General features: G+C 44.0%; 5 protein-coding genes and 1 long non-coding RNA gene across 7 annotated transcripts; 2 read left to right on the top strand and 4 right to left on the bottom strand.

The window, feature by feature from the left end:
* Positions 1 to 495: 495 nt before the first annotated feature.
* LOC130534857 (uncharacterized) lies at positions 496 to 1,140 on the bottom strand. Its single transcript, XR_008952978.1, has 2 exons — positions 847 to 1,140; positions 496 to 552 (listed from the first exon to the last, which is right to left on the bottom strand). It is a non-coding gene; the product is annotated as an uncharacterized LOC130534857 (long non-coding RNA).
* LOC130534856 (proton-coupled folate transporter-like) lies at positions 885 to 4,364 on the top strand. The gene is made up of 7 exons (XM_057049462.1): positions 885 to 981; positions 1,078 to 1,392; positions 2,261 to 2,652; positions 2,737 to 3,215; positions 3,445 to 3,528; positions 3,690 to 3,846; positions 4,036 to 4,364. Exons 1-7 carry the CDS (start codon positions 895 to 897, stop codon positions 4,079 to 4,081), a joined length of 1,560 nt encoding a protein of 519 aa, XP_056905442.1. The 5' UTR covers positions 885 to 894; the 3' UTR covers positions 4,082 to 4,364.
* A 7-nt stretch (positions 4,365 to 4,371) lies between these two features.
* On the bottom strand, positions 4,372 to 10,971 carry sarm1 (sterile alpha and TIR motif containing 1). Its single transcript, XM_057049460.1, has 8 exons — positions 9,937 to 10,971; positions 8,901 to 9,519; positions 8,598 to 8,810; positions 8,419 to 8,510; positions 8,018 to 8,344; positions 7,752 to 7,941; positions 7,375 to 7,496; positions 4,372 to 7,117 (listed from the first exon to the last, which is right to left on the bottom strand). The coding sequence occupies exons 1-8, from the start codon at positions 10,410 to 10,412 to the stop codon at positions 7,003 to 7,005; spliced, it is 2,154 nt and encodes a 717-aa protein (XP_056905440.1). The 5' UTR covers positions 10,413 to 10,971; the 3' UTR covers positions 4,372 to 7,002.
* Positions 10,972 to 11,864: 893 nt separating this feature from the next.
* Positions 11,865 to 15,252, top strand: vtna (vitronectin a). Its single transcript, XM_057049461.1, has 8 exons — positions 11,865 to 11,985; positions 12,510 to 12,629; positions 12,710 to 13,069; positions 13,140 to 13,279; positions 13,353 to 13,509; positions 13,650 to 13,802; positions 13,896 to 14,405; positions 14,636 to 15,252. The coding sequence occupies exons 1-8, from the start codon at positions 11,928 to 11,930 to the stop codon at positions 14,752 to 14,754; spliced, it is 1,617 nt and encodes a 538-aa protein (XP_056905441.1). The 5' UTR covers positions 11,865 to 11,927; the 3' UTR covers positions 14,755 to 15,252.
* Positions 15,069 to 20,021, bottom strand: scarf1 (scavenger receptor class F, member 1). The gene is made up of 11 exons (XM_057049459.1): positions 19,761 to 20,021; positions 19,430 to 19,491; positions 19,181 to 19,282; positions 18,410 to 18,944; positions 18,121 to 18,339; positions 17,708 to 17,836; positions 17,448 to 17,554; positions 17,197 to 17,302; positions 16,888 to 17,012; positions 16,626 to 16,763; positions 15,069 to 16,530 (listed from the first exon to the last, which is right to left on the bottom strand). Exons 1-11 carry the CDS (start codon positions 19,859 to 19,861, stop codon positions 15,461 to 15,463), a joined length of 2,694 nt encoding a protein of 897 aa, XP_056905439.1. The 5' UTR covers positions 19,862 to 20,021; the 3' UTR covers positions 15,069 to 15,460.
* Positions 20,022 to 20,343: 322 nt separating this feature from the next.
* Positions 20,344 to 26,235, bottom strand: rilp (Rab interacting lysosomal protein). 2 transcript variants are annotated; one of them, XM_057049224.1, is made up of 8 exons: positions 25,686 to 26,235; positions 24,617 to 24,740; positions 23,608 to 23,729; positions 22,838 to 22,972; positions 22,532 to 22,701; positions 22,318 to 22,443; positions 22,048 to 22,146; positions 20,344 to 21,460 (listed from the first exon to the last, which is right to left on the bottom strand). In XM_057049224.1, exons 1-8 carry the CDS (start codon positions 26,007 to 26,009, stop codon positions 21,334 to 21,336), a joined length of 1,227 nt encoding a protein of 408 aa, XP_056905204.1. In that variant the 5' UTR covers positions 26,010 to 26,235; the 3' UTR covers positions 20,344 to 21,333. The 2 variants fall into 2 exon arrangements, with proteins under 2 accessions (XP_056905204.1, XP_056905203.1); XM_057049223.1 differs by having other exon boundaries at positions 22,787 to 22,972; positions 25,686 to 26,232.
* Between the last annotated feature and the right edge of the window lie 48 nt (positions 26,236 to 26,283).

Here is a 26,283-nt window from a genome sequence, read left to right as displayed (position 1 = left end):
TGCAAATGTTTTAAAAGCATACCCAAAAATATTACATTTACCATGATGAATAATTTAGAACAGGTTCTCTCTGATTTTAACTACCATTTTTTGTAGGAGGTACAATCCATAACAGCACAGTAGACCTCAGCATCAATCATTAATTTAATGAACATATCTATAGGCCTGCTGGTGGAGCCTCTCCTGGGATCATGGAGCGATGTAGCAGGTCACCGACCCGTGCTTCTCATCTTCAATCTGGGCCTGGCCCTGCAGGCTGTGGTTTATCTTTTAGTACTGTACCTAAAGTTGCCTATGGTCTTTGGTGCATTGGCCAAGATAATTAGCAGACTCTTAGGTGACACCAGTGTGGTACTAGCTGCCTCCTTTTCATATGTGGCTGCATGCTTAGAAGTGTGTCTTTGCTTTGTCTGACAGTGAAAATACTCCTGTTAAGTTTTTGCAGCTTTTCCTGCGCTGAACCCGAAAAAAGAATCCTCTCTGGGACAAGAAAAAGTCTTTTACCTAACCGGGAATATTTATTTGAGACTTACAAGAACCATACACGTCTTCCTGTGAGATCATCGGGAACGGAACAAGAAAAAAAAACGACGAAGTTCAAGTGACCCAAATTCAGAAAGCAGATGACAATGTCAGTTCCTAGTCAACAAAACTATAACTGAAAATTACACATCATAACTCAGTACAATAAACAACATAATGTCTCTTAACAACTCCTCAATAAAGTTTCTGGCAAATTTCTAAGAAAAAGTAAATATTCAGTATAAATATGAAGGACAATATTGTCATTGTATCACCATCATATGTATTTTGCCGTGTATTTAACTACAAAAAAGAAACACTTACCGGTACTTCTTAGCATATCCTCCTGAAGCGTGCGCTCATGGCCCGAATATGCGACACATGGGCATGAGCGCAAACACTTCTGTAACTTTGAAAATATCGGATCCAACAGACGGAGACCCACGCCTATTGCTCTCGGTGTGTCCCGCGGGGCTTCCATTGATTTGTGTGTTCAGAAGGGGAGCAAAAACACCCTGTTATCCTTCTCTTTTATATCCTTTATCTTTTTAGCAGCTGGTCGACATGAACGAGTCGGACAGGGCGAGCATCCTCAGCAGCGAGACTCCTGCGCCGACAGGCGACGACGACGCGAGGACTGATGGCACCAACAATGCAACAAAGACCGCCTGCTTCAAACCACCGCCTTACAAGTTGTGTTCGTTTATCACTGTGGAGCCGTTGATATTGCTCACCAACGTCGCCGTGACAACCACTTCATCATTGACCACGCAGTACATCTACGAAGTCGTCAGCGCGGAGGTCGGCTACAACGGAAGCAAGACGTCTGGGTGCAGCAACGTGTCTCTGCCTTTGGATCCTCTTCAGGAGGTACAACATCTTACCGCAAACAATGATGTACTCTGTTGTCAAACTTAGCTTTTACCTGTCTAATGGCTACACATTACACCTGGGGAAACTACGTTTAGTAACCATTTAAAATGTCATCTTTATTAGATGTCTGTGTAGATTCTCATTCATCCAGGTCATAGTTATCCAAGGTAAGATTTCTGTTTCTATTGGACTGTTATGTTTATCTTTTTTACAGTAGTTGCTTACAGTGACAGGAGAAACGTTTTGTTTATTATAAAGTTTTGCAAGACATGTTGTAATCACAGAACAGGTTTGAAGAACATATGGCCCTGTTACTCAGGATTTTTAAAATGCACCATTTAAATGGGAGACAACGTATGAGGTGTATATGTGTCATTACCTCTAATTTACAAGAAGTCTGAAGAGCTTGATACAGACTTTTTAGTTTGAAGCATTTTTAAAAGACTGACAAGGTGTTTGGGAATAATGCGATACAATATTCAAGGTTTTCCTAAGGCTTATCATTAGGGTTAAAAATTCCTGTTAGGAAAAAGATATAGTGTGGCAGGACAAGGAACGACTTGGACAGAGCAAATGGTTTTGACGTCTTTATTTATCAACCACCAACCACTAACCGGAGGCGCATCGAGCAGTGCATTGACTAACCGGGGCTAACTACACCCCTCACCCCATATTCACCTGGGTGTGAGATACGCCCCTAGGTGTCCGCCACAATAGTCAATTATTCTGAAGGACTTTTGCTTTTTTCAGTGTGTTAAATCTTTAGCTTATCAGGAAAAGATGAAAATTATTTAATCCACTTCTGAATCTCCCTTCTTGTGTCTCATGTTTTGTTGTCTTCATTATATTTGCTCCTGTTTTGCAGGAGGTGGACACCTTATCTGCCCACTGGAACCTATACATGAATCTTGGGGTATTTTCTGTGGGTCTGCTGTCGGTACCCCTCCTGGGATCATGGAGTGATATAGCAGGTCGGAGACCTGTGCTTCTCCTCTGCAGTCTTGGCTTCACACTCCAAGCATTACTTTATATATTGGTGATCTACCTGAGATTACCTGTGTTCTACTTTGTGATTGGTAAGGTAATCAGCGGACTTTTTGGTGACTCCAACATACTCATGGCTATCTCCTATTCATACGTGGCTGTTAACATTGATGAAAAGTCACTCACTTTAAGACTCATTATCTTGGAAGCTTGTCTGGGGATTTCAGGGATGGTAGCAAGCATCATTGGAGGGGAATGGCTGAAAGCGCAGGGGTACGTCATTTTTGTGATTGTACGTTCTTGTCAAGTGTTTACATGATTGAATCACTACCCATGCATCTTTATTCCCTTGTTTAGATACCTTTACCCTTATTGGTTTACGCTAGCCGTCCACCTGACCTCAATACTGTATATGTACCTCTTCGTCTGTGAATCTATCGTGCCAGACAAAAGTGCGAAGCTCTTCAGCATTGACAACTATAAAGCCTGTTGGCGACTCCTCTCAAGAGGAGGCAGTGTCAGTGGCCAGGGAGGAAGATTCCAAAGAAGCAGGCTGTGGCTTTACCTGCTGAGCGCGATCCTTATAATGACCACAAACACCGGCACCTCATCGCTGTACGTGTTGTATGAGCTGACTTCACCGCTGTGTTGGGGGCCTGACCTCATTGGTTATGGATCAGCAGTCCAGAACATTGCATACCTTGTCAGTCTCCTGGCGTTGAAGGTTATGCAGAGTTGTATCTCAGAATCCTCGATCGCTGTCATGGGTTTGATATCCACCATTTTAGGCCAGGTGGTCTTCTCCGTGGCAAATACCACAGCTCTTATGTTCACAGGTAAGAGAATGTGGATATTTAACTCCTGATGTCTTATATACAGTATGTTGGGATATATGATAACTATAAGACAACAGTTAAGCAAACTTTGTCTAAACTGGAAAAAATGAAAGAGTGATAAATATTATTTTATATTATTTTATATGTTTTTATTGCATTCAAGTACATTTAGTGGAATGCCTATTGCCTGCTTCACCAATATTACTGTGTATCATTTATGTGTCTTCAGGTTATGTTGTGTCACTTATGTACATAGTCCCTATAGCTGTGCTCAAGTCAAAGATGTCCAAGATGGTTAGTCCATCAGAGCAAGGTGAGTCACATGCACTGGAATTCCAAAAGAGCAATGCAGTAAATGGTTTGAATAAAAAGTATTTATTGTTGATGTTCCCATGTAATTGAACCAAAGGGTGTAATGAAAATTTGGTCTGATTATCTACACTCTGTGTAAACAGACTCTTACTCATTTTCTAGGTGTTATGTTTTCTGTTATTGGCTTTTTGGAGAGTCTTTTGGTTCTGGTTTCTCTATCCATCTTCAACAACCTCTACCCAGCCACCCTGAGCTTCATGAAAGGGTTCTCTTTCCTGTTTGCTGCCATTGTCCTCCTTATCCCGAGTGGAATATTTGGGTGAGTTTGTCTTTACTAAGTGGTCTTATTACCGTATTGGCCCGAATACAAGACGGTGTTTTTTGCGTTGAAATAAGACTGAAAAAGTGGGGGTCGTCTTATAATCAGGGTCGTCTTATATTCGGGCCAATACGGTAACTAACTTGACAAATACATCACAAATTATGATTCACATTTAAATGTCTGTAGGGTCCTGCATTGTCTCGATAAAAGAAGAGATCACAGGGCCTTCTAAGCAGGTGCCCTTAATCCTGACAAGAGACAAGTCAACAGTATCTATGGTGGGAGCAGCAAGAACTCTTTTATCCTTCTCTTATACACATTAATCTCTTTTATGCCATTTTAGTTGAACTAGTTCTTGTTACATCCCACAGATTGACATGTTTACCTTAACAAAAGTATTCCTCACTGCTTGCAAATATATCTCATCTTCTTGATGAATATCCCTTTCGGGGTCATGGGGAGGTTACAAATCTATGCAAATGTATGCAATATTCAATAAAATATGTTAAATATGACACAGACTTCAGTGAATTAAATATTGAGTTTTATTGATTACAGGCTGTAATTTGTTGAGAAACAAATCCAAACCCCTGATCATTAAAGGTGTCACCTGCCATAGCAGAAGATTGTCTTTATAAGTTTGAGGCTCTGCACTATACAGGGGAAATCAGTACATATATGAGTTCCATTAGCATTTCAGCCATACAGCAAAGTAAAGTATGTCTTTGTCAAAGAGGAACCATCATGGTCCAGTGTAATGTGGACTGGGTGGCAGATCTGACAAATTCTACTAGGACATGGAACATCACTTCTCTGGTGGGACAGGAACCAGAACTAGTGGCAGAGCAATTCTGACAAAAGCTCGCCCAGTCTGAACTATGGAACAGAAGGGCTTATTTTCACATCAGCAACTATCAATCCCATGAAGGCTTTTTAACCAGCATCAAATGGCATCCAAAACAATAAATCCATTAAAACTATTTAAATGGGAAACGTTGCTGCAGTTAGAGAGTTGGAGTTAGAGCAAAATACAAATGTCCATGTCTTCTGCTCTGAAACAAAACAGCAGTCCAGCAAGTGTGCTCCTCCCACTCCCAGCTCCACACTGGATAGTCCCAGAGCACTGTTCCAGCCACCACATGCACAATCTGGCCAAGTCCGCTTCCTCCCACAAAAACAAACTCAGAGGGATATTTAGAGCTACAATGAAATTGAAATGAACTGTATGAATGGTTAGATCAGGTTAACAGATTTTTTTTTCAAATAAAATGCTGAATATTAATATCAATTAATCTTTGATTTTTATAATAATGCATTTAAATTATTCTTTTTAATGATGGAATGGGACTAGATTGTTTCAAAGTATTGCTTTAGAGGTTTGATGTTTAGATGTTAACTTGGATTAGCCCATTTCTGTTTGCATTTTCATAAACATATTAGTACCTTCACCATGGAAGGAAGTCATATGACTTCTAATTATCTAGCAATCATTGTTTGTCCGTTTGTTTGTTAGCAAAATACCTCAAAACTTCAAGAAATGCTGATGATGTACCAACGAAGAGCTGATTAAATATTGGTAATGTTCCGGATTCTGGTGGGACTTCCGACACCAAGTGATTTTCATCATAAAGCAACCCACTAATGTAACCTTATGTTACTACTGCCTATATATACTATACTATGGGTGTAAGTCACCATATGTGGGGAAATGACCTGCTCAGTGGGGGTCTGGCTCACCGAGAGTGATTTTTAAATTTTAGTTTCAGTAAATTATATTTCACAGTGAGAAAATAAAAACCTAAATTAAATGACAGTAAGTTTTAATTTCTGAGAACAGCAGTAAGGCAAGAGCAGATAAAGATGCTACATAATAGTTGTTGCATTCAAGATTTCAATAAACTCTCTTTAGTTAACACATAACAGCATATTTATTTGAGCATCACATGTATCTTTGATGGTCATCATCAGCCTTAGTTTTGTTTCATCCACTGATACAGAAGCACATAGTCATTGCTACCTTCACTCCATGCATTTTTAGTTCAGCTACATTTTAGTCTTTACAACAGGTTTTGACTCATTTGACCAATTCTGGGATAAATACATTTGCTAGAAACCATTTTCCACCACATCATAAACTGAAAAGCCCAGTCCAATGATGGATTTGATCAGAAACATCGCCAAGGTGGAGTTATGTTCAAGGCCTAAAACATGTAAGGCAGAGGGTGCACAGCACAGTATTGATTCATGAATGTTCATAAAGCACCAGTCAGGGCTCAAAGTAAGATTTTAAACCCATTTCAAAAAATCTGTTCAGTGCAGAGCAAAGACGTGAATGGCGACAGCAGAGGTAGTAACAACTGAAATCAACTGTGTAACATTATTGGAGACAATGTTGAGAAAAAAGAACATATTAATGACCTATAAATGCGCAATAACCAACCTTCCAAGCAGAGTAATAACTCAGAAGATTATTTCTATGGATATTTTTTCTTTGTTGAAGCTAAATCAACAACAAAATGAAGCAAAATCGTACAAACTGACTAGATTATGCAGTTTAATGACTGTAGCGAATGAAAAATTTAATTCTGTGAGATCAATAAATGGTCTGGTATCTCTGCTCTCTTGGTTTTTAAACAACAGGATTCATTTATCCAGAATTTTCAGTATATGAAATATAACACTGATTCCCCTTCCATGGTCTACGAATATCACCGTCTTTGCCTAAGAAAAGAGGCATTAGAGTACAAATGCACAGTTCTGGAGAGACTTCTGTTAAAGAAACATTTTTTTCTATCCATACACATAAACCCAGGGGAACAAAACAGAAATATTGGCAGAAAGCTGCTGCCTGTTTTGTCATTAAGATTATGATTTATGATATTAATATTGACCATTTTGCCGGGTGATGATGTCAGCTGCCCTGTCATAGTTTATTTTTTTCCTGAGGCGTATACTGCATTTTATTAAACAAACCCATCACTGTTAGCTCTTTAAATATCTGCAGCCAAGTTTCCATTTACCGTTTGCAATATAATTGGCCAATTGTTTAACTTGTGGGAAAATCATGAGAATATAATTAGGTTGTTTAACTGATCTACGTAGAAGCTGGCGCCATACTTTATCTCAAGTCAAATTCTATTTACATCTGGCATCTTATTCTTTCTTCTTCTGTCCTTTGGAAGTGACTGGGCTGTCCATTTGGTCATGTTGTCCCTTCAGGAAGCGAAGAATCTTCTCTATGGTGGCTTCTTGATACTCATGAGACCATCTGGTACAAGAAAGAGCAACAGGTGTATGATAATTTAGATTATGAGTCTACCAGGGGTTTCTAATCCATAGTTTAGTTGTTTTTAATAAACAAAAAACATACTTGTAACACATAACCCTAATGATGTAGTAGATGACTAAAAGCTGCTTCTTGAATGTCATATACCCTCCTTTAAACTCATTTTTACTTTAAACTCATTAAGTGTAATTCTATTCAGCACAGCTTCAGTTTATTGTACAGAGGATTTCATGACTCACTTGACGCCGTTGAAATTAAGAATTGCTCTCATGTCCTCAGGCAGAGACAATGGATCAGGCCAGATGAAATTATCCGTGACAGGGACGATGTTCTTCTTGCTGTTCAAAGCCGTAACAATCTCCTGCAAGATTAATGTGTTTTCAGAATCCACAATGTCTTGTCCAGAATAATGTCACGATTTCCTCAGGTGAAGTCAAACTAAAAATGTAACATAGACCAAGCAAATATTCAAGATATAGAACTTATAGAAAGGTTTAAGTTAAGCGAAGAATCCACTAGACAGTGTCTGTAAAATGTACAGTACAACCCTCATATTCTGATGTGTTAGAACATAACGTTCAGTATTTTAGAGAATCCAAGAAGAAAAACTTCTGACCTTATGCACCCAGTCTTTCATGGCTGTGTCTCCCTTGCATTTATCGAGTGCACTTGACGACAGGACCAGGATGAAATTTCGGGCCCTCTGTACACTCTGAATCAGTTTGTCCTCAAATTTTCCAGCCTCCAGCTTCTCCACATCTATGAAGACGCTGTATCCTCGAACCTGCAGATGAACCTTCAGAAGGCTTCAGAGGGAGAACACGGAGCGAGAGGTCAGAAAACTGGAGATGATTTTCTCTTAACTCGTCTCCCAGTTCTCACCTAGCCAGCTGAGAGCCAGTGGTCCGACGATAGCTGACGAACACATCGGGCCCAGCAGGCTGGGCGTCCGTGTGGCTCGGTTTCAAGGGCTTACGGCTGCAAGATAGTATCTTTGCTCTGTGGACTCCATTTATTATTTGACAATCATGTTGAAGCTGCTGTTCAGTCAAGCTCTGGACATTGTTGTGATTAACTCCAGACTGGACCAGGCCGTAGGTATACTGACGGAAATGCGGGTCCACCTCGGATAGCCAGTCGGCCATATTGTGTGGGTCACACGTGGAGTAGTTTGCATATGTCTTCAGCACGCGCAGGTCCCTCAGAAACCTGCAGGATGAGTTGAGAGACCACAGGGGTTACGGCGCTCAGCCAAAGGCTCCTGTGGAAATTTCACCACTGACCTCTTCCGGGTGAGACCAGCAGTCATGCCCAAATCGGCACTCAGATCCTGGTCCGTGATGTTCAGCAGGAGGTCTCCATCCACCTGAAGCTCCTGCGCAGTAACAGTGGTAAAATATATACATATGATAATAGCCATTCTATGCAATAGTTAAATCTCGATTAATCTCGCAGAACCTACCTGGAAACGGTTGCAAAAAGCACTAAAACCCACTTGCTGCAGCCATGTTTGCACCTCGCAGGTTTTCCAGTTGGGTACAGAGGGCAGGATGCGTTTTGGGACTTCCTCCCCCATCATTCTCAGCGCTCGCTTGGCAAGGCTGGACACTGTTCCATTGCTGGAGTACATGACGATTCTTTTTAGGCTCTGCACCGCTCCGATCTCTTGAAATATCTTGGAAAAAGGAAAAGATGAAGTCACAGCAAAGCCTCAGGACTTACTGCCTGTTATTGGAGCCAAATCGATGGCGGCGAATGCTTGTACCTTGGTATTGCGTTGCCGTGACTTGATGCTGGCCTCAACGCAAAGGTAGAACGCAGCAATGCACTTGCCTTCCACCCTCCTGCCATCCAGTAATGGCAAAAAGTGCTGAAGATCAGCTGCTGTCTTACCCTGCATGCAGTCTGCACTGTCTAATAAACTGCGGAGGAAGTCATCCGGATCCAGCGATGCGATAAATGGCTCCACCAGCTCAAGGGTTCCTGATTTCACTACCTCTTTCTCGATTTCCCGGTTGGTCGCCAACACGGTCACGGCCAGACACGCGTGGAAGCGAATGATCTCATCTTCTTTGGAGAAAGCCAAGGGGAAAAGCCACTCCGCTGCCTGCTTCTCGATCATCCACCTCTGGCAACGATGGCCTCCGTACATCGCGCAGTTGGCCAGCGCCACAGCACAGTGGCGCAGCACAGTGGGATCCGTACCGCGGCACCAGAAGAGGAGGGCATCCAGGGCACCGTTTGAGATGAGGTGGATGGACGTCTCTTCGGTGTGCTTGAACATGTGCTCCAAGATCCCTGAGACACTCCGTGCCAGCTGTGCATCTTCCTGCTGCCGGGTCAGGTTGAGGATCACTCCAAGACCCATTTTGGCCAAGTAATCTCTGGGAACATAAGTTTGTAGTTGTAAGACTTGTGGGGTTTTTCTTTTGGGATTTTTGGTGATTTGTTGCTGGTGAAAACACATCTGTAGATTTTGAGTAGAATCAGCTAATAAACAGTAAACACAACATAAATAGTGTATGTAATATAAATTTCAGAAATGTTTTAGTGTAATGATGGCATCGCTGAAAATTCAAGATAGATCAGGAAAAAACCACAAACACTTCCAAGCTGTTGGGATCGATTTACCAATAATTGGTTAATGCCATTAACTACGGAGACAAAAATCCACACAAGAATGTGAGATAGCTCATCATGAATTTGTTATTAGTTGTTCGGCTTTTATAATTGTTTTGTTCTTTGCAGCTCTCCCATTTTGGCCTCTGGCATGCTGTGCACATGGAAATGTTGCTCCCCACCTGTTTTCTGAGACAAGGATCTGCTCCAGGAGTTTTGTAGACTCATAGATGATCTCCACGTCTGGTGTCTGTTGCAGCTGCAGCAGCAGCTCCAGGCCTCCCTCCAGCCGGATCCTGTTGCAGATCTCTTCGGCCACTTGACGACCTACAGTGGGCAAAACCCACGCCTCCTCCACCAGCTGGAAGATCTCCGCGATGGCCGTGCGGGTCTCCTCAGAGTGACTGTGTTCATTGCCCGTCCTCAGCTTCCTGATGGCGCCGCGCAGGGCCGGAAGGGAGGTGTCCAGCACCTCCTGGATGTCCGCGGCGATGCCCGGCGAGACCGCTCTGGGATCGGAGCCAGAGCCAGAGCCAGAGCCGCTCCTACCTCTCTGCAGCCGGCTGACATAATCGGGGACTGTGAGCCTTTCCGAGCTGAACATGGTGGCGAAGTGTCGGTAGAGCCTCCACAGGAAGAGCGTCAGAGAAAAGAGCATCTACCGAGTCGAGCGCGTCGGTTTATCCGCTTGTTTACAAGGCCTCGCTGGTCCTCCGTCCTGGATCATCCAAGATTTCTGATGGAAATCAACGCCGACAGCTTTGAAAAATTACATCACCTCATCCTGTGGCAGAAAACACACGAACAGGAACAGAAACATCGTCGTTAGCGCGCCACAGCTGCCGCTTTGTCTCCTTTAACCCACCGGCTGACGGATTAATGTGATGCACACAATCTGCTCGGACACAAACAGACACAGGGGACCTCAGGCTAAAATCCCGTAGAGTAAAACCTCCGTGTCTCCGTGAAGAAAACCTATAATTGATTCTCCCCCCGTTTTATTAGTTCTCTCTGATTTTAATGGCAAATATGATCTGTATGTTCTCATACAGGATTCCTGCGACTTCCGCATTAGCGCACTATTTTTTTTAAAAAAATCACCGTTGTCCTGCGGTAACTCCCAGCCTGTCGCATCAGTTGGTCAGCACACAGTCTATCTGTGTATCTGCTCAAGGTCTCCGCACCGACTCCGGATCCTGAATCTGGAGCCTTTCAGAGCCCCTTATAATGACCACAGATGGCGAGCGCCTTCTGCTGGACGATCCTATGTATTACACCACACACTGGTTCCATTAAAATGTACAAAGTATTAACAGTAAACCTTATTAAAATTTTAAAATGTGGAAAGGAAGGGGAAATGTGAATAAATTAGAGTTAATGTCTATTACAAAAACAAAATCAAAAACGTTGGAACATTTTTTAGAGATGCATTACCAAAAGATACAATGTTGAGCCCAACAGAACATCTTTAAAGTGACTTGCAGGGATGCTGTCCAGCAGGAAGTTAGCAGGATGTGCTTGTTTAACTTCCCTTAAGTTTAAGGGCTCAGACTGACAGAGCTAGACATACAGAAGCGACTGAGGGGTCAAGTAAAGTGGCAGTGCACAGAAAAGAAGCATTCTCTTTTAAAAAAAACAAAACTTCAGGAATATTTCGCAGTGACAATCTGAACTGACTGGAAGGGCTTAATCAGACAGTTGGAAATGCTACAAAGAACCTGAAGTCTCTGCTATTACTGACCAAGAGGTCAGATAAGAATGGTTCCAGTCATCCCTGGACATAAATATCTGTGAATCTGACAGCTATTTTGTGTATTCAGTGTAGAGATGTGTGTTTTTCCATTGAATTTCTTACAGTATGCACGAATAATCCTCATGTGGGGGCTTGAGGGACGGGTCAAATGCATCCAAAGAGATGATGGTGTATTTTCATCATTAATTTTTTAGCCCACATACATAAAACTGTGTAACTGTGTCATCTTTTGCAACGAGAACCCAGCAAACAAGCCTGTTCAAACGCTGCCATTGATCCCTTTATCGCTGTTTATTTGCTGAAGTCTGCAGAGGTTTTGCTAATAAGGTTAAAGTAAACAGAGGAGCGGGTTCACTGTCACATGTTTCCCATAACTATCACTGCTGCTCTCATTCTGGCCTCTCAGACTGGGCAGGCAACATGAGAGTGTGGACCATCCTGCTGTTTGCACCGCTGGCTTTAACTTTTGCTGATGAGGGTAAGAAAGAAAATATGACATTTTTAAGCCTAGAAAAGTAGGTAGATACTTCAGGATTTAGTTAGAGACTAAGCCATTTGATAAAGCAAGTAGCACATGTTCTTTTAATATTTACTCTTTTTGACAACATAAACCTACTGTACATGAACAAATGCATTTAAGATATTGTAGACTTTACTTTATATACATGTAAATTTATATGACGTGGTTGGATTTGTGTTTCTCCAAAACATATTTATTTACAATAATTCACATCAAAATGACATTGAACAGAATATACTATTAGTTATATTTATTTTTATATTGATTCTTTCTACAAATCATCTAAATATTTAGTCAGAGTACAATGTGTCCCATTTTCGTCCTGTTGCACCGTCAAACCCTCGTGGTGCATCTAATCCATTTAGATCTATCCTAATATAATTAACCAATCAAGGGAATAACAGTGGTCATACAGTGAATGCAGTAAACAAATACTTTGAGTCAGTCCAGTGACGTAACTCTTGTCCTCTGTCTGTCTACAGAGTCCTGTTTGGGTCGCTGTGAGAATGGCTTCGACGCTCAGAAGAAGTGTCAGTGTGACTCCATGTGCAAATACTACAGAAGCTGCTGCTCTGATTATATGCCTGTGTGTGGGATGTTGAGTAAGAACACCAATTTACACAATGTTCTCTCATGTTGAGAGTCCAAACAGTGCAGCCGCTGATATCGTCTTTCCCTCCAGCTCGCGGAGACACGTTTGTGATAGCGGAGGATGACGACGAGGGCGAGCTGTTTGAGGCAACCACTCCCTCCTCTCCTCCTGCCAACAGCCGACGGGTGAGGCCCACACAGCTGCTTGCCTCCGATTTCAGACCGAAGCCGCACCAAGAGACAGCAGTCACTCTGGAAATTACCAAACCCCCAGGCCTGATGCAGCATAGCTCTCTGGATGAGAAGGTGACCGAGCCGTCCCCTATTGACCCACAGACCACCACTGTCCCTGCCACCACAGATGTCCCCGATCCGGATGCAGTGGTGTGCAGCGGAAGGCGTTTTGACTCCTTTATGCAAGTAAAAAATGGCTCCGTATTTGCATTTAGAGGTAAGCTGTACACGTTGCGTTCTCAGATGTGTGTGGGGGTGCACTTACATCATTGGTTTTTATTTTTAAGGGGAGTATTTCTTTGAACTGGACCACAAGACAGTTCTTCCTGGTTATCCAAAGCTCATAAAGGATGTGTGGGGCATCAGTGGGCCAATTGACGCCGCCTTTACACGCTACAACTGCCAAGGAAAGACCTACATTTTCAAGGTTGGGATCACAAGAAACAACCCTCACAACGGTCCATTGCATTACCGTTTTAAACAATCTAAACTTCTGTTAGGGAAGCAAATACTGGCGGTTTGACAATGGCGTGCTAGACGACGACTACCCTCGAGACATCAGCGTAGGCTTCGATACAATCCCTGATCACATAGATGCAGCGTTTGCTCTTCCTGCTCCCGGACACAACGGAAGGGAGAAGGTCTATTTTTTTAAAGGTGCAGCATGAATAAACCAAACACATGCACACGTTTACACGAGCCATTCCACTGTCATCATGCCACTGATGCTTTGAACGAATTTGAAGTTAGCTAATGAGCTCCTAAATCAGTTAATGTGCTTTTGTCGCTTCCTGCAGGTGATCAGTACTACACCTATGAGTTCTTGCACCAGCCATCTCATGAGGAGTGTATCACCATGTCAGAAAGATCTCCATCCACGCTGTTCAGACACTACACGGATGTCTATTACAACAACTATGAAAGCTTCCTCAGCGACCTCTTCTCCAACTGTGAGTGATTGTCTTGCAAATCACTTGTGATTGTTGGGGAGAGGAAGCAAGTCAGATTCAACTAAAGAGCTGATGTTTATGTCGTGATTTCAGTGCCTCAGCATCATGATCATCACCACTTCATAGACAGGGACTGGAAGGGCTTGAATTCTCCAGTGGATGCCGTCATGACGGGCAGAATGTATGTTCCATCCTGGAGGTCCACACACCGCCGCAACGACTACAGATTTGACCAGCAGTACCAGCAGTACCAACAGTATGGACAGCAGTGGGACCAGCAGTACGGACAACAGTGGGGTCGTCGGAGACAAAGCCGTTCACCCTTCTGGGGGTCAATGGCTGAGCGGGGGATGAATATGGGACAGGAAATGGCAGAAAGGGGGATGGAAATGGGCCTGAGGTTAGCAGAGAAGAGGATGGAATTGGAGGAGAGGCTTGGGCGAGACCGGGACAGAATGTGGGATCAGGATTGGGACCAGTATAGAAGGAGAGATAGGTCCCAGCAGAACAACAGAGGAAACTATGACTCCAGACGTGACAGGATGTACTGGGACATCAGACGGGAATATCAGCCCATACAGACCGTATACTTCTTTAAAGGAGGTAATTCATTTTAAACACAGCACTTTGTAGCTGGGAGTAAGACTCTGGGTTCTGCAGCACCAGAGAATCTAGATTGTAGCTCATGCTCTATCAATAAGATAAACTGAATTGAATTCTTTGAAAAGGATCATAAACAGTACAAATACAATCTGCTTCCACACATTACAGATTATGTGAACCAGTTTTTAAATTCTGATTCTTGTTGTTTCTGGGTTTTTTTCGTCCTCTAGAGAAATACTACAGAGTGGACCTCAGGACCAAGAGAGTGGACCCTGCAATACCTCCATATCCCAGATCAATTGCCCAATACTGGCTCGGCTGTTCAGGTCCCACCAGGCCAGAGAAGTAGTCTGAGACCGTGTATCTTCGGTCACTTGTATGTGCATTTGAAACAGGCAGTCTTGGGTCAGCAACAGGTCCAGGTTCAGTAAATATTGGAGATCCGAACTCAACTGATCTGGGCCAAAGTTCAGCCAACCTCATCTCTGTTGTCTGTTGACCTGTATACATTTATTATTTCTTATTACCTTTTGTGACTTACTTTTGCATGTTTAGTTTTTCAGAATTTTAATGTGTTGCTGTTACTTATAAACACCGGTGTATGTAATTGCATGCATTTTTATGTCTATGTTAATTTGTGACAAATCAGAAACACCAGCTAGCTTGGGCTCATGTGTTTTACTTTATTCACAGTTACATATTTATATTGACACCTTCTGCTCTCCTGGAGCTCGCTGGGCTTTATTTCTCCAGCCCAGACACAGTATTTTTTCATTATGATAATAACAGAACTTACTATGTATCCTTAAGATCAGAAAAAATAAAAAAAAACACATCCATGGCTCCATTTTTGTTATGTGATGCTGTGTTTCTTATCATGGTCTCTGGTGGGAGGGGTCTGTCCTTACTGTCAGCCAACCAAAAACAAAGTAAAATCACAAAATGAACTGGTTCAGCTGAACCTCCAAATACATCCAGCGTTGCTGATCTTCTGAGTGAGTGAATGAGTGATAGGGTATGTGTTGGCGCTTGTGTTTGGATCAGACCTGCTGACATTATGAGTGCTGGATCATGACGTTTTCATAGCAGGGCTCCGCACCCTCATTGGCGATGATCTCTGTGATTTTCCCAGCTCCTCCCACTGGTCCTATGGTAAGATAACTGCTCTCAACTCTCCCGGAGGCAGATTCACCTCCCTGGATTGCTTCTCCGTCAGTCTGGGAATTTGACCCCGCTTCGGCCGGTGCCACCTCGGGCACGCTCTTTAAAATGGACGACAGTGGCCTCTTCGGTGTGCCATTGTCTGACGAAGGCCTTTCAGTCCCAGCTGGTGCCTCAGCGGAGCCGAGCATAGCTTGTTTTCTCCTGATTGGCTTACATATGCTGACCTCTGTTCCAGAGGGCCCACCCTGCTCCCACACACTGGCCCGGGCCCCAAGCTTCTTCCTGGGGGGTTTGGTCACCCCATCCACGGCTTTAGGTCTGTGTCTACCAGAATCCTGCTGCTCTCTCTGTCTCTGAAGGCTGCCGAGCCGCCGCAGCATGGCCTGAACGGGGCCTTCCGTGTTTAACTCCGTCTTCCAGCCCTTTGGGCCTGCCTTGCCTACGGTCATGTAGACAGTAGTGACCTTATCCGAGGTGCCGGCCGCAGCCTCAGAGGTTGAAACCTGGGTCCCCTTAGGAGCAGCTGTGTTGGAATTAGTCCGTCTTCTTTCTGGCCCCCTACGACCCTGCGATGTGGCTCGAGGTTCTTCTTGATCCACTGGCTTGCAACATGCTTCGTGACTTTCTGGAGCTTTCCCATCCATCCCATCTTCCCTCTCATTTTCATCCATCTCATCTTCTTCCCCAGTTCTTGCCACATCTCCCTGATTTTGGAGGGCAGACATCATCAACCCCCGCCGAAGACCACCTGGCTCCTGCGTGGAGCCACGCCTCTCCTTGGGGCTAAAGCGGGTTCCTTCAGCAAAAGACACAGATGGCCTTTTTGACTTGGCGATACTGGAGGTGCGAGGGATGTTGAAGGGAGAGCTGATGTCCTCACTGCTGAAGCCGGACGGGTCTAAGAACATGTTACATTTGGAGCTCATTTCCTGGAACTCACCGCCCGCCACCGCCTCAATGTCTACACAAAGGTTCAGCGATTGGGGGAAAAAATAAAATGGACAGTGAAAATTTTGCTTTTAAATGCTATAAAGATTGCTGGCTTTGTTTTCTTACCTTCTCTTGGTGGGACACAATACAGCACCTCGCCTTCTTCCCCATCGCTGTCAAATGATGACCCCTCAGTTACCCAGCCAGAGGAGGGTGGCTCAATGAAGCTGTGGTTAAAGGTCAGCTCGGGGTCGTGGTGAGACACTGTGGGTGTTTGATAGAAGCACATATGACAATTTATGATCACTCACTTTGGCGATTTTGCTATTCAATATTTTTTACTCAAGGGGCATGTTAGAATGTTTGAAATGTGTCCAGCAGGACTGACCAGTGACCCGAGGCAAACCAGAGGACCAGTCAGAGATACAGGGCAGAGCAGCACCGATGTTAGCCAGAACACTGTACACATGATATTTCATCCGAACTAACAAGTCTCCATCAGCCACTGCGGCCCTGGAAAATAAAGAAACTCAGTATTTACAACAAAAACTCAGCAGAATGTGTGTGTGTGTGTGTGTTGTGTGTGTGTGTGTGTGTGTGTGTGTGTGTGTGTGTGTGTGTGTGTGTGTGTGGTGTGTGTGTGTGTGTGTGTAAGAGAGAGAGAGATCATGTCAATAAAGGTAAGGGCGGTAAAGACCTTTCTTTGGCTTCGACAGGACGTCCACCACAACATAAACAACAGCATAGAACAGCCAGCAGCAACAGAAACAGCGGAACCAGAACAGCTGCTACGACAGAACCTCCTGAACCACACACATACACTGTGTTATTAAATGTACTTGTAATATGACTGGATGGATGGATGGATGGATGGATGGATGGATGGATGGATGGATGGATGGATGGATGGAGGGAGGGAGGGAGGGAGGGAGGGAGGGAGGGACATACTGCTGGGGCAGGCACCAGTCACTGGGTTGCAGTGGATCCCCTCACCACAGTCACAGGAAGAGGAGCAGTTCAGTCCAAAATGCAAGACAGGACAGCTGCTGTTACAGCTGAAAGGCATGAAGCACTCATGAAATCAAAGCGTTTGATTAGCATTGTGAAGTCAGACGTGTATATTGTCACAAAGTAAAGTAAATTAATCAACACTTTTAGAAAATGTCTACAAGAAGTATTTATAGCCACTGGTGGTGAAGAGACATCACCTTTCTCCCCAAAAGCCTGGCTGGCAGACACATCTTCCTGTCACATGATTGCAGTTACCATGGAAACAAGGACCACACAGGAAGCTGCAGGCATCCCCAAATGTCCTGTTAGTGCAGGGCTTTTCACACCTGGTGAGGAAACAAATAAGAGCATCACAAACACAGAACTGAGCTATTCGAATTAACAGCTGCTAAAGCTTGTAAAATTTGGGACATCCAATAATAGCTGTGAGGAGCAACAGAAATGGTTTACTAATTTACTATTATTTGAATGAAAAGAAACATTAGGTGTTTCTCTCAGTTACTGTATCTGGGTGATCTTGAATCATCTTAAAATAACAATAAACACTGAGCAAGTGACTGTAAAACATCCCATAATTGGCCCATTATTTGGCTGAGTTACAGACACACACCTGGGTCCGCTCCATCCCGGGTAACACTGCTCACATTTCCCACTCACTGGCTCGCAGGGTTCGTTGCTCCTGCAGCGCGGGCACTTATGGCGGCAGCCGTCTCCGTAGTAACCGGACGGGCATGGGCGGTCACACCGAATGCCGTTCCAGCCGGGCTCACAGCCGTCACAGGCGCCGTCCGTGGTGGAGCAGAAGTGACCACCCTTGCAGGAACCGCAGCTAAAGATGAGGAAAGAATCAGAACTGGTCCAATATTTTGTTTTCAATCCAGCGTCCGTCCTCGCTTTACCTGGCCGAGCAGCCGCTGCCGTACGTCCCAGCTTCACACACCTGATTGCAGAAGAGGCCTTTGTAGCCCGGGTGGCACAAGCAGAGTCCATTGTTGGGGTCACAGCTGCTGTGCCTGGGGTCACAGTCACATTGTGTGCCGCAGCTCGGCCCCCACCAGCCCGCCTCGCACTCACACACGCCAGTACGCTGGTTACATGGTGACCGGTGGCACTTGCAAGAGACAAGACACTTCGGCCCCCAGTGGCCCTTTTGGCACTGACATCGGCCCGTTAGCTGGTCGCAGCCGAGACCCAAGGACCCCCCGCTGACGCACTGACAGGGTTTGGAGCAGGTGGGGTTCCACCAGCCCTCGTCGCAGGTGCAGTTTCCCTGGTGGCAGCGACCGTGCCGTGTGCACCTGCAGGAGTTCTGGCAGAGAGGACCCCAGCGGTTGGGATTGCAGGTGCACTCACCGGTGACGGGGTGGCATCGACCATGCGGGTGGCACCGACATACCTGGCGGCAGTCGGGAGCCCAGAACTCAGGAGGACAGCCTGGGGGGTCACCAAAGTTCACAGTGAAACAGATAAATGAATAAAACTACTGTGCTAATGCAAAATAAAGGTAAAATAACCTGCATATTTTGAGGTAGTTTAGCTTTTAGTTATCTTTATTTTCAAACTTTCTTTGTCAAGTTCACAAAGTGTCAAAGAGACATTTGAACCTGTGGATTTTGTTTAAATGGAAAGAAAATATTAAATCAGACTGACAGAAGTCAAGAATGACTAACGTGTTCGACATTGAGCTCCGAAGTAGCCTGCCGGGCATCGACACAATCCAGGATCCACACAGATCTCTTCCTTAAGGCAGGCCTGCTTGCCCTCACACACAGCTGCTCACACGTGCGCGCACGCGCACACACACACGCACACACACACACACACACACACACACACACACACACACACATTTGTGTGATTAAAAACAAATCACTCAGAAAGATGGATGAATAAAGACAAATGTCCCAGGACAGACTCACGTTGAGAACATTCTTTCCCTTCTTGACGCCATCCTGTACAACAGACCAGCATTGAGGGGTCTCTGTTTACATCAAAAGACATCAAAGACGAAAGAAATGATTTGGAAAAAAACACCAGAAAACAACAGACAGCTGCTGAATAAGCTAATTTTAATATAGAAGGTAAATGTACAGATGAGTATGCTCACTCTAGGAAAATTGTCATGTAATTTTAAGGAATGTGTATACAAATGCAAATACACACATGTATGTGTGTGTACATATACATACATATGTAATTCCAATATTCTTTTTTTATCTCTAAAACCAGTGCTGATTAAGTTAAAGCTACCTGATGCCGCGGCAGACGTTTTTCCCAGCAGGATCCAGAGTGTTTGAGTAGGACAATGAGCAGCAGAGCAGAGCACTCAGCGCTCCGAGGATGAGCCTCATCGCAACAAAATTTCAGAAGAAACAAAGTCTGGATCAACTTCGTCTCCCGTGTTAATGCTAAATGGATCCTCTGAACTTATTCTCTTTAAAATCAGAAGCAGTGTCTGTCCATCGTCCCTCCATCCCACCTCTCCCGCTTGTCCTGAGTCGTCTTGCACCTCCAGCTATAGCAGCCAGAGCCCCCCCCAGTTTCCTCTTCCCATTTCCTGGGGAAGTCACAGCCACTTCCTGCCATTCAGCAACACACAGAACATTTTAAAGATGGTTGAACACTCACTCAAACACAAACACACCTCTAATGTCAACCTTTTCCCAGAATTCATTGTTGACAGTCATACAGGATGTGATGAAGGACGCCTTCGTCCTCCTTAAAAGTCCTTAGAGCAAAGCTGATGATCTCATGTTCGGGGTCCAACCTTTCTGAATATTTGTCATTTTCCTTGGTCATCATGTTAATGTACAAAAAAATACTCAGATGTGAATTTGAGTTTTGACTTTTTTATTCATGAAATCTTACAAGAACAAAAAATCCCAATGTAATAATTCTGATCACGTCCAAATACTGTTTCAAATCTGGAGCAAACGCTTGTCATTTAAAACATGCGAATAAAACACACATTTAGGCGAAAGCCATGTTTGGTCAGGAAATACAAAATTAGTGATCTTTCTGTGACTACACTGTTGGAGGAAACACAGCTGTGATTTTTGTACATTTAATATTTCTCATTTCCACAAAGAAATGTATAGTTTCCCTTTAAAATAAAGAAATGAGAGTGTGCCAGCCTGGACAGATGTACTTCCCCCCCACTGGAAGAACACTTGCAACCATTTATGGCTTCACCATCAATATATAACCAAATATTTCCCAAAGACTTTGGCTCATTGAATGAAAATGTCCATTAAGCAAGATTAATTAAGTTTAACTTGAGTTAAAGTTAAGGCACATTCATTAAAATTAATTGAACAATATTTTAGAATGGGATTGCAAGGTTTACTCGTTTAAAAGAAAACAGTGCCCCCTGGTAGTACAGCAGCTAACTACACTGTATGTGTTTATCTAATGTCTTTGGTTTTATTTAAAGCTTTGGAAAATCAAATAAATACTGTTTCTTTGTTTACGGATTTTCTCAGACTGGATTGACACTCAAACAAAAAACATCTATTTTAGTGAGTTAAAAAGTATCCCTGTTAATATCTTGATAAATTATGTGTGATTTAAAAAGACACTAAAACAGAGCATGATATTACTCTGAATTGAAAGTCAATTAATATGTGGTGAGGAGGACATTCAATAAAAGACATAAACAATTTTTTTTTCCAAAACTGACTTGCTGTAGAGACTTTAAACACACTGGGGTCATATTTAAATGTCCGTATGATTGCTGATTTTCTGACTCTGATGCAGGAAGAGGATGTCCGAGAGGGTTGAAGGGATCTGTCTTGGATCAGCAAACATGGAGAAACATCTGTGGTCAGCACTGTGCTCCCTGCTCAGCATCATCTGTGGCCTCCGAGTCGCCGATGATCTCCCAGGCAGAGGCCGAGCTGCTCATGTGGGTGGGACTCCGCCCGCTCCCCGACCGTGTCAGGAAGCCAAAGCTGTGGTGATAGAACAGGAGAGACAGACCTGAGGTAAGACTGGAAATCAGGGATTACAGCTTAATATAGTCCAGGATTGTCAGAGAGGATTGTGGGACAGTGATGGCATCAGCAGGGAGCTGAAGGCAAAGCCCCATGACACAATTTAATATTAAAGCCTTTAAACATTCAACTGTTCAACCTGTTGTTTTTACTCATTAAATACTCCCTAATCACATGTAGTTTACATTTACATAACAATCAAAAGTGAATCTGAATCTGAATAGTAATGGAATAATAATAAGATTTTATGATAAGTCAGAAGAAATCCTTGTGCTGGTGAATCATCTCAGGACATTGGTCCCGTGTCTGTGTTTTGTCTACATCCCTGACGCAAACTGTTTTAAAATCATCTTCCACTGGCATCTCTGGAGAAAATGTCTCTAATGCCAAACTGATCTCTATATCAGAGGGACCAAAATAAGGAAAGCAGAAGCACATTAACGTCTCTTTGTCTTTGAATCATCTCTTTTTTCCTCACTTAAGCGTCTTTGAGCAACAGACATAGACGAAACAGCCTTAAAACCGGTATTTGAGAAGTAACTCACAGATTTCTGATGCGAGACTCGGACGGTTTGTCTGCACCATCAACTTCTGTACTGTCAACTTCTGAGCTCCCAAACAGCGATGACCTTTCTTCATCATCGCTGTAAAAAACAAACTTTGATTTTAAGATGCAGAGTTTGAAAAACCTTTATCCCCAAACCAAACTTTCCCAAAGTACATAGTAGGTGGAAAAGACTTTTGAGATTTCTCAGAATTCTTGAGGGGGGTCAGAAATGGGCCTATGGTGAGTGCGAGGTGTGCGACACACAGACCTGCCGTTGCAGTCGTTCACAGGGATCCCGAGCATCTTTGCTTTAATGACCCTCCTCCTTTTTTTAATAGCAGAACGGACCGCTTCAAGAAGAAATCCTGGACACCTCTCCTCATTCAGGATCTCCCTACACACGCAGAAACTGAGATCATTTTCAAGTCGCAAATTAAAATGAATGGAGCTTCTCAGGACCACACAATGCGGTAAAGGTTGACCTTTGATAGTAGCTGAGCTCCTCCTGCACCAGGAACAGGTTGGTCTTCAGCTCGTTCCTCTCAAAGATGATGTCGCGCACCTCCTTCTTAGTGAAACATGGCCGGTCCGGATCCTTCCTCTCTCCTGTTGACTGATTCAGGGACACCGGTGCTGTCAAATGAGGACTAGACTGATGGGACAGAGGAGAAGTGCCAGGTTTACATTTTGAAACATGATATTTGGGGGTTTGAAACTGAATTCAGAGGCATGAGTACAGGGTCTTTGATGTTGGTTTTATCCAGTTGCATGGTCAGGTGCTCAATCACTTTGGTTTTCTCCTTCAGGTCGGCCTCCATGTCAGCCTTCCTCTCCACGGAGCTCCTCAGCTGGGCCTGAAGAACATTCTGCTTGTGGTGCAGCTCTGTGTTCATTTTCATGAAACGTTCCAACTGCTCCTGAAGCTACAAACGGATAAACATTATGAACAAATGTAACTCTGGGAGATCAGTTTGACACCTACTCCACAGGTCCTAAGGCAAACAATGATTTTCAACAAAAAGCAACTCAAATTAAAAAAAAAACGTCTTAGGGAGGTAAGGGTGAGGAATTACAGCGCATAACATCAACACAAGTTTTTCCGTGCTGAAAATCTGAGGCGTCCATTGGAGCGAAATGGGAGAAACGAGTTCAGTTTGCTTAGATTATGTGTTTCAGTTTTTGGCTTGAGTCAACAGACTAAACAAAGCTGCTTGCAAAGACCCACCCACGTATGACCGCTATTAAAATCATGTGCCGGCTTGAGACACAAACATGCACAGTGAGCATGTTTGTGTGGGAGCTGTGTCCAGACTTGCAGCATAATTACATACAGCTCGTGTGGATAATCTCTCCTCTCTGCCATGTCTGAAGCGCTCCCAGCCCTGAAGGATCGCCAAATGAGATATAACACGTAACAGAGCTCCACGTAAACGCCTGTGCTTCTCACTCATACCGCTTCCCCACAACTGAAGCCAATTACAGGAAAATAGAAGTGTTTATGGTGTTTATCCGTGTGAGCAGGTGAGACACATACACACTCGAGGGTTTATGTCCTTACCGCCTCCACCTCTTTAGAGATGGTGGTGATCTGCTGAACTTTGGCCCGTAGGTCATCCCTCTGCCTGTCCACCACTTCCTTCAGCTTTAGCATCACCTCCCGCTCCTGCCGCTGGACACGGTCTGCACTCACACACACACACACACACACACACACACATTTCAGTGAACTGGAAAGTGATATTCACCCAGAGGTAAAGTTTATGGGCACTTTGCACTGTAACATTTCTATATCAAGACAAAAAAGACACAAAGGCCATTCACAAGATTTCAGTCACGTCTGTCACGAAGAAATTGATACAGCAGCTGAGCAAACAAAAATCTAAAGCTGTTGCATACTGCGTTACTGCTCCTGGTGTGTTCAGACAAACCAGTGAAACAGCAAAAATGTGCTTGTTCTGAAATTCTTACAAGCACGCGCATTTGACTCGGAGACCATGAGCAAAATTCCGCAGATTCCTTGTTGTACTTTCCTCTGCAACACTGGCCTTTGTGTTCCCTTCTACTTACGTGACTGTGACGAATCAAGCGGCTCAGCGTGGCCCTGAGGAGCAAAAGCCTGGAAGATCGACTTATCGCCATGACTCAAGAGAGGGAATGACATAACGGGGGAAAGCAGGCTTGAATGTGAAACCCCTCGTCCAGCCTCTGTAACAACCAACTGTGACACGTTCTGATAGCGTGTCAATAATGACGTAAGCTAATGCATAAAAATCTATAACATTCTCATGAAACAATGGCTCCAGTTGTGCTCAAAGTCTTTTTCCCTTCAGCTGCTCAGCAGGGATTCCACAGCAGTACTGTGCAGAATGGTCATTATAGTCTTTTAATTCTTTTTATATTATGTCTTAGAATACTCAAAAGGAGTTGATTAAAGGGAAAACACCATTGGTCAATCCAAGCTTATTTTTCTTGAGTACGGTAATTTTTTTTGGGTGAAGTCAGCAGTTTATGCTACATGGAGACTTCCTGATAACAGGAACAAGTAATGTGAATGCTGTTGATTGTACCTTCCTGTGCATGGCTGCCCTTCAGCCTGTGGTGAAGCTCATCCCTGTCCTCCTGGAGCTGCTGGACCTGGAGCTGCAGCTCCTCACACCTTCTTCTCCACTGCTGCTCTTTCTGATGCAGCTCCTGCACAAGAGAGCACAAAAACATGAACCCCGGCTGCCGTGAGAGGGACACTGACATACGATGTTCCACTTCAAACCTCTTAAGCATACAAATATTTTATGAATTGCGTTGTGTCTCAATGGGTGTGTCTCATTATTGAGAAGATACAGATGTTTTGCTGAAAGTACTGCAGAAAATAATGACTTCTGGGGAATTCTGCTTGTTGTTTACTTACTGAGAACGAATACTTGTTAATAACAATGGCTATAAAATAGCATAATTCATGTTCTCATTTGTCAAAGCACATGAACAGCTTTTATATATGTAATGCTTCCAAAACTGCAAGTGTGTAATCATACCAAATCTCCAACAATAGTCTTCTTTCTTAGTTAATAATTGTTGAATATCTAATTTTTCCAGTGTTAATATAACCTGCAGGTTAAAATTGACCTTAATTTATCCCAGGGAACTTTGTAGAGAATAAAATAAATGTATTACAGTGTTTAATAGGCAACAGTTAGTTTTGTAAACACTACTGACAGTGTTACTAATACTTTATGGACATATATTATCAACTACAATTTCAAATGCTTAAAACTCCACAGTGAAGCGAAACCCGTGGTAACATAGGCATATTTTCCTTCTACTATTTATGGTTATGATTACGTATTTCAATTTAATAGTCAAATGTCCGCCCAGAGTTGCGCTAGCTTCACATGCTAACCCAGCTAACCGCGGCAGTTCCTGGCGGCGTACCCACTCTGGGGACCGTCACAACCTTTTACCCTTCGGGGTGACTTTTAACCTATTTAAGTCCCTCCGTGTACATCTAACGTTTACCTAAGTCTCCTGCATGTTAGGTGAATGTCCGTCATGACGTTCAACGCAGTATATCGTTCTAACGCTGGAATAACTGACGCGGAGTTCTTTCGTGCGTGCGGAGCTCACGCCTGCAGCGCGTCTTACCCGTATTTCGTGTTTGTCGTTGCCGTCCTCCGCTTCCTTTGCCAGGCGTTTCTTCTGCTGCTGCAGCTGTATGGTCTCGAAGGTCTTGAGCAGTTCGTCTTCCCTCAGTGTGTGCGCGTTGTTTCTCGACGCGAAGCTCTCCAGCAGCTCCAGCACCTTCACCGTCTTCGTGACCAGTCCGACGACGCTCTCTTTGCCGCAGGCGTCGATAAGTTTCTCCACATCGGTGCCGATCGCTTTGGCTATTTTGTACACGTCGTCCACGGTGAGAGCGGAGACCGGTCCGTCAAAACAGCCATCCGAGCGTTCCTCAGGTTCCTCCATGGCTACAGTCCTCCAGGCGCGTCCATATCAGATAGCGAAAGCAGGTCGTTGATGGTGGCGGAACAAGCGGTGCTTTCCTGACGCGCCCGCGTTGTACTTTTTAATATCACGTCACTAAAAATGCGGTCAAATAACTGCACACAACACGAAAAAAAGAAGTGCAGCAGCGACCTGGCGGCTTAGAAGAGAAGTCACGGTGCGCGTTCTCTGCAGGATCCTCCTCCTCTTCCCACCAATGCAGATCGGGCAGGGCGCGCGCACACGCACGCACCTC

The sequence above is a fragment of the Takifugu flavidus genome, chromosome 12, assembly GCF_003711565.1.
Source record: "Takifugu flavidus isolate HTHZ2018 chromosome 12, ASM371156v2, whole genome shotgun sequence".
NCBI classification, from domain to species: Eukaryota; Metazoa; Chordata; class Actinopteri; order Tetraodontiformes; family Tetraodontidae; genus Takifugu; species Takifugu flavidus.
The sequence above is the reverse complement of the archived record's forward strand: the minus strand, read 5'-3'. Positions and strand labels throughout refer to the sequence as shown.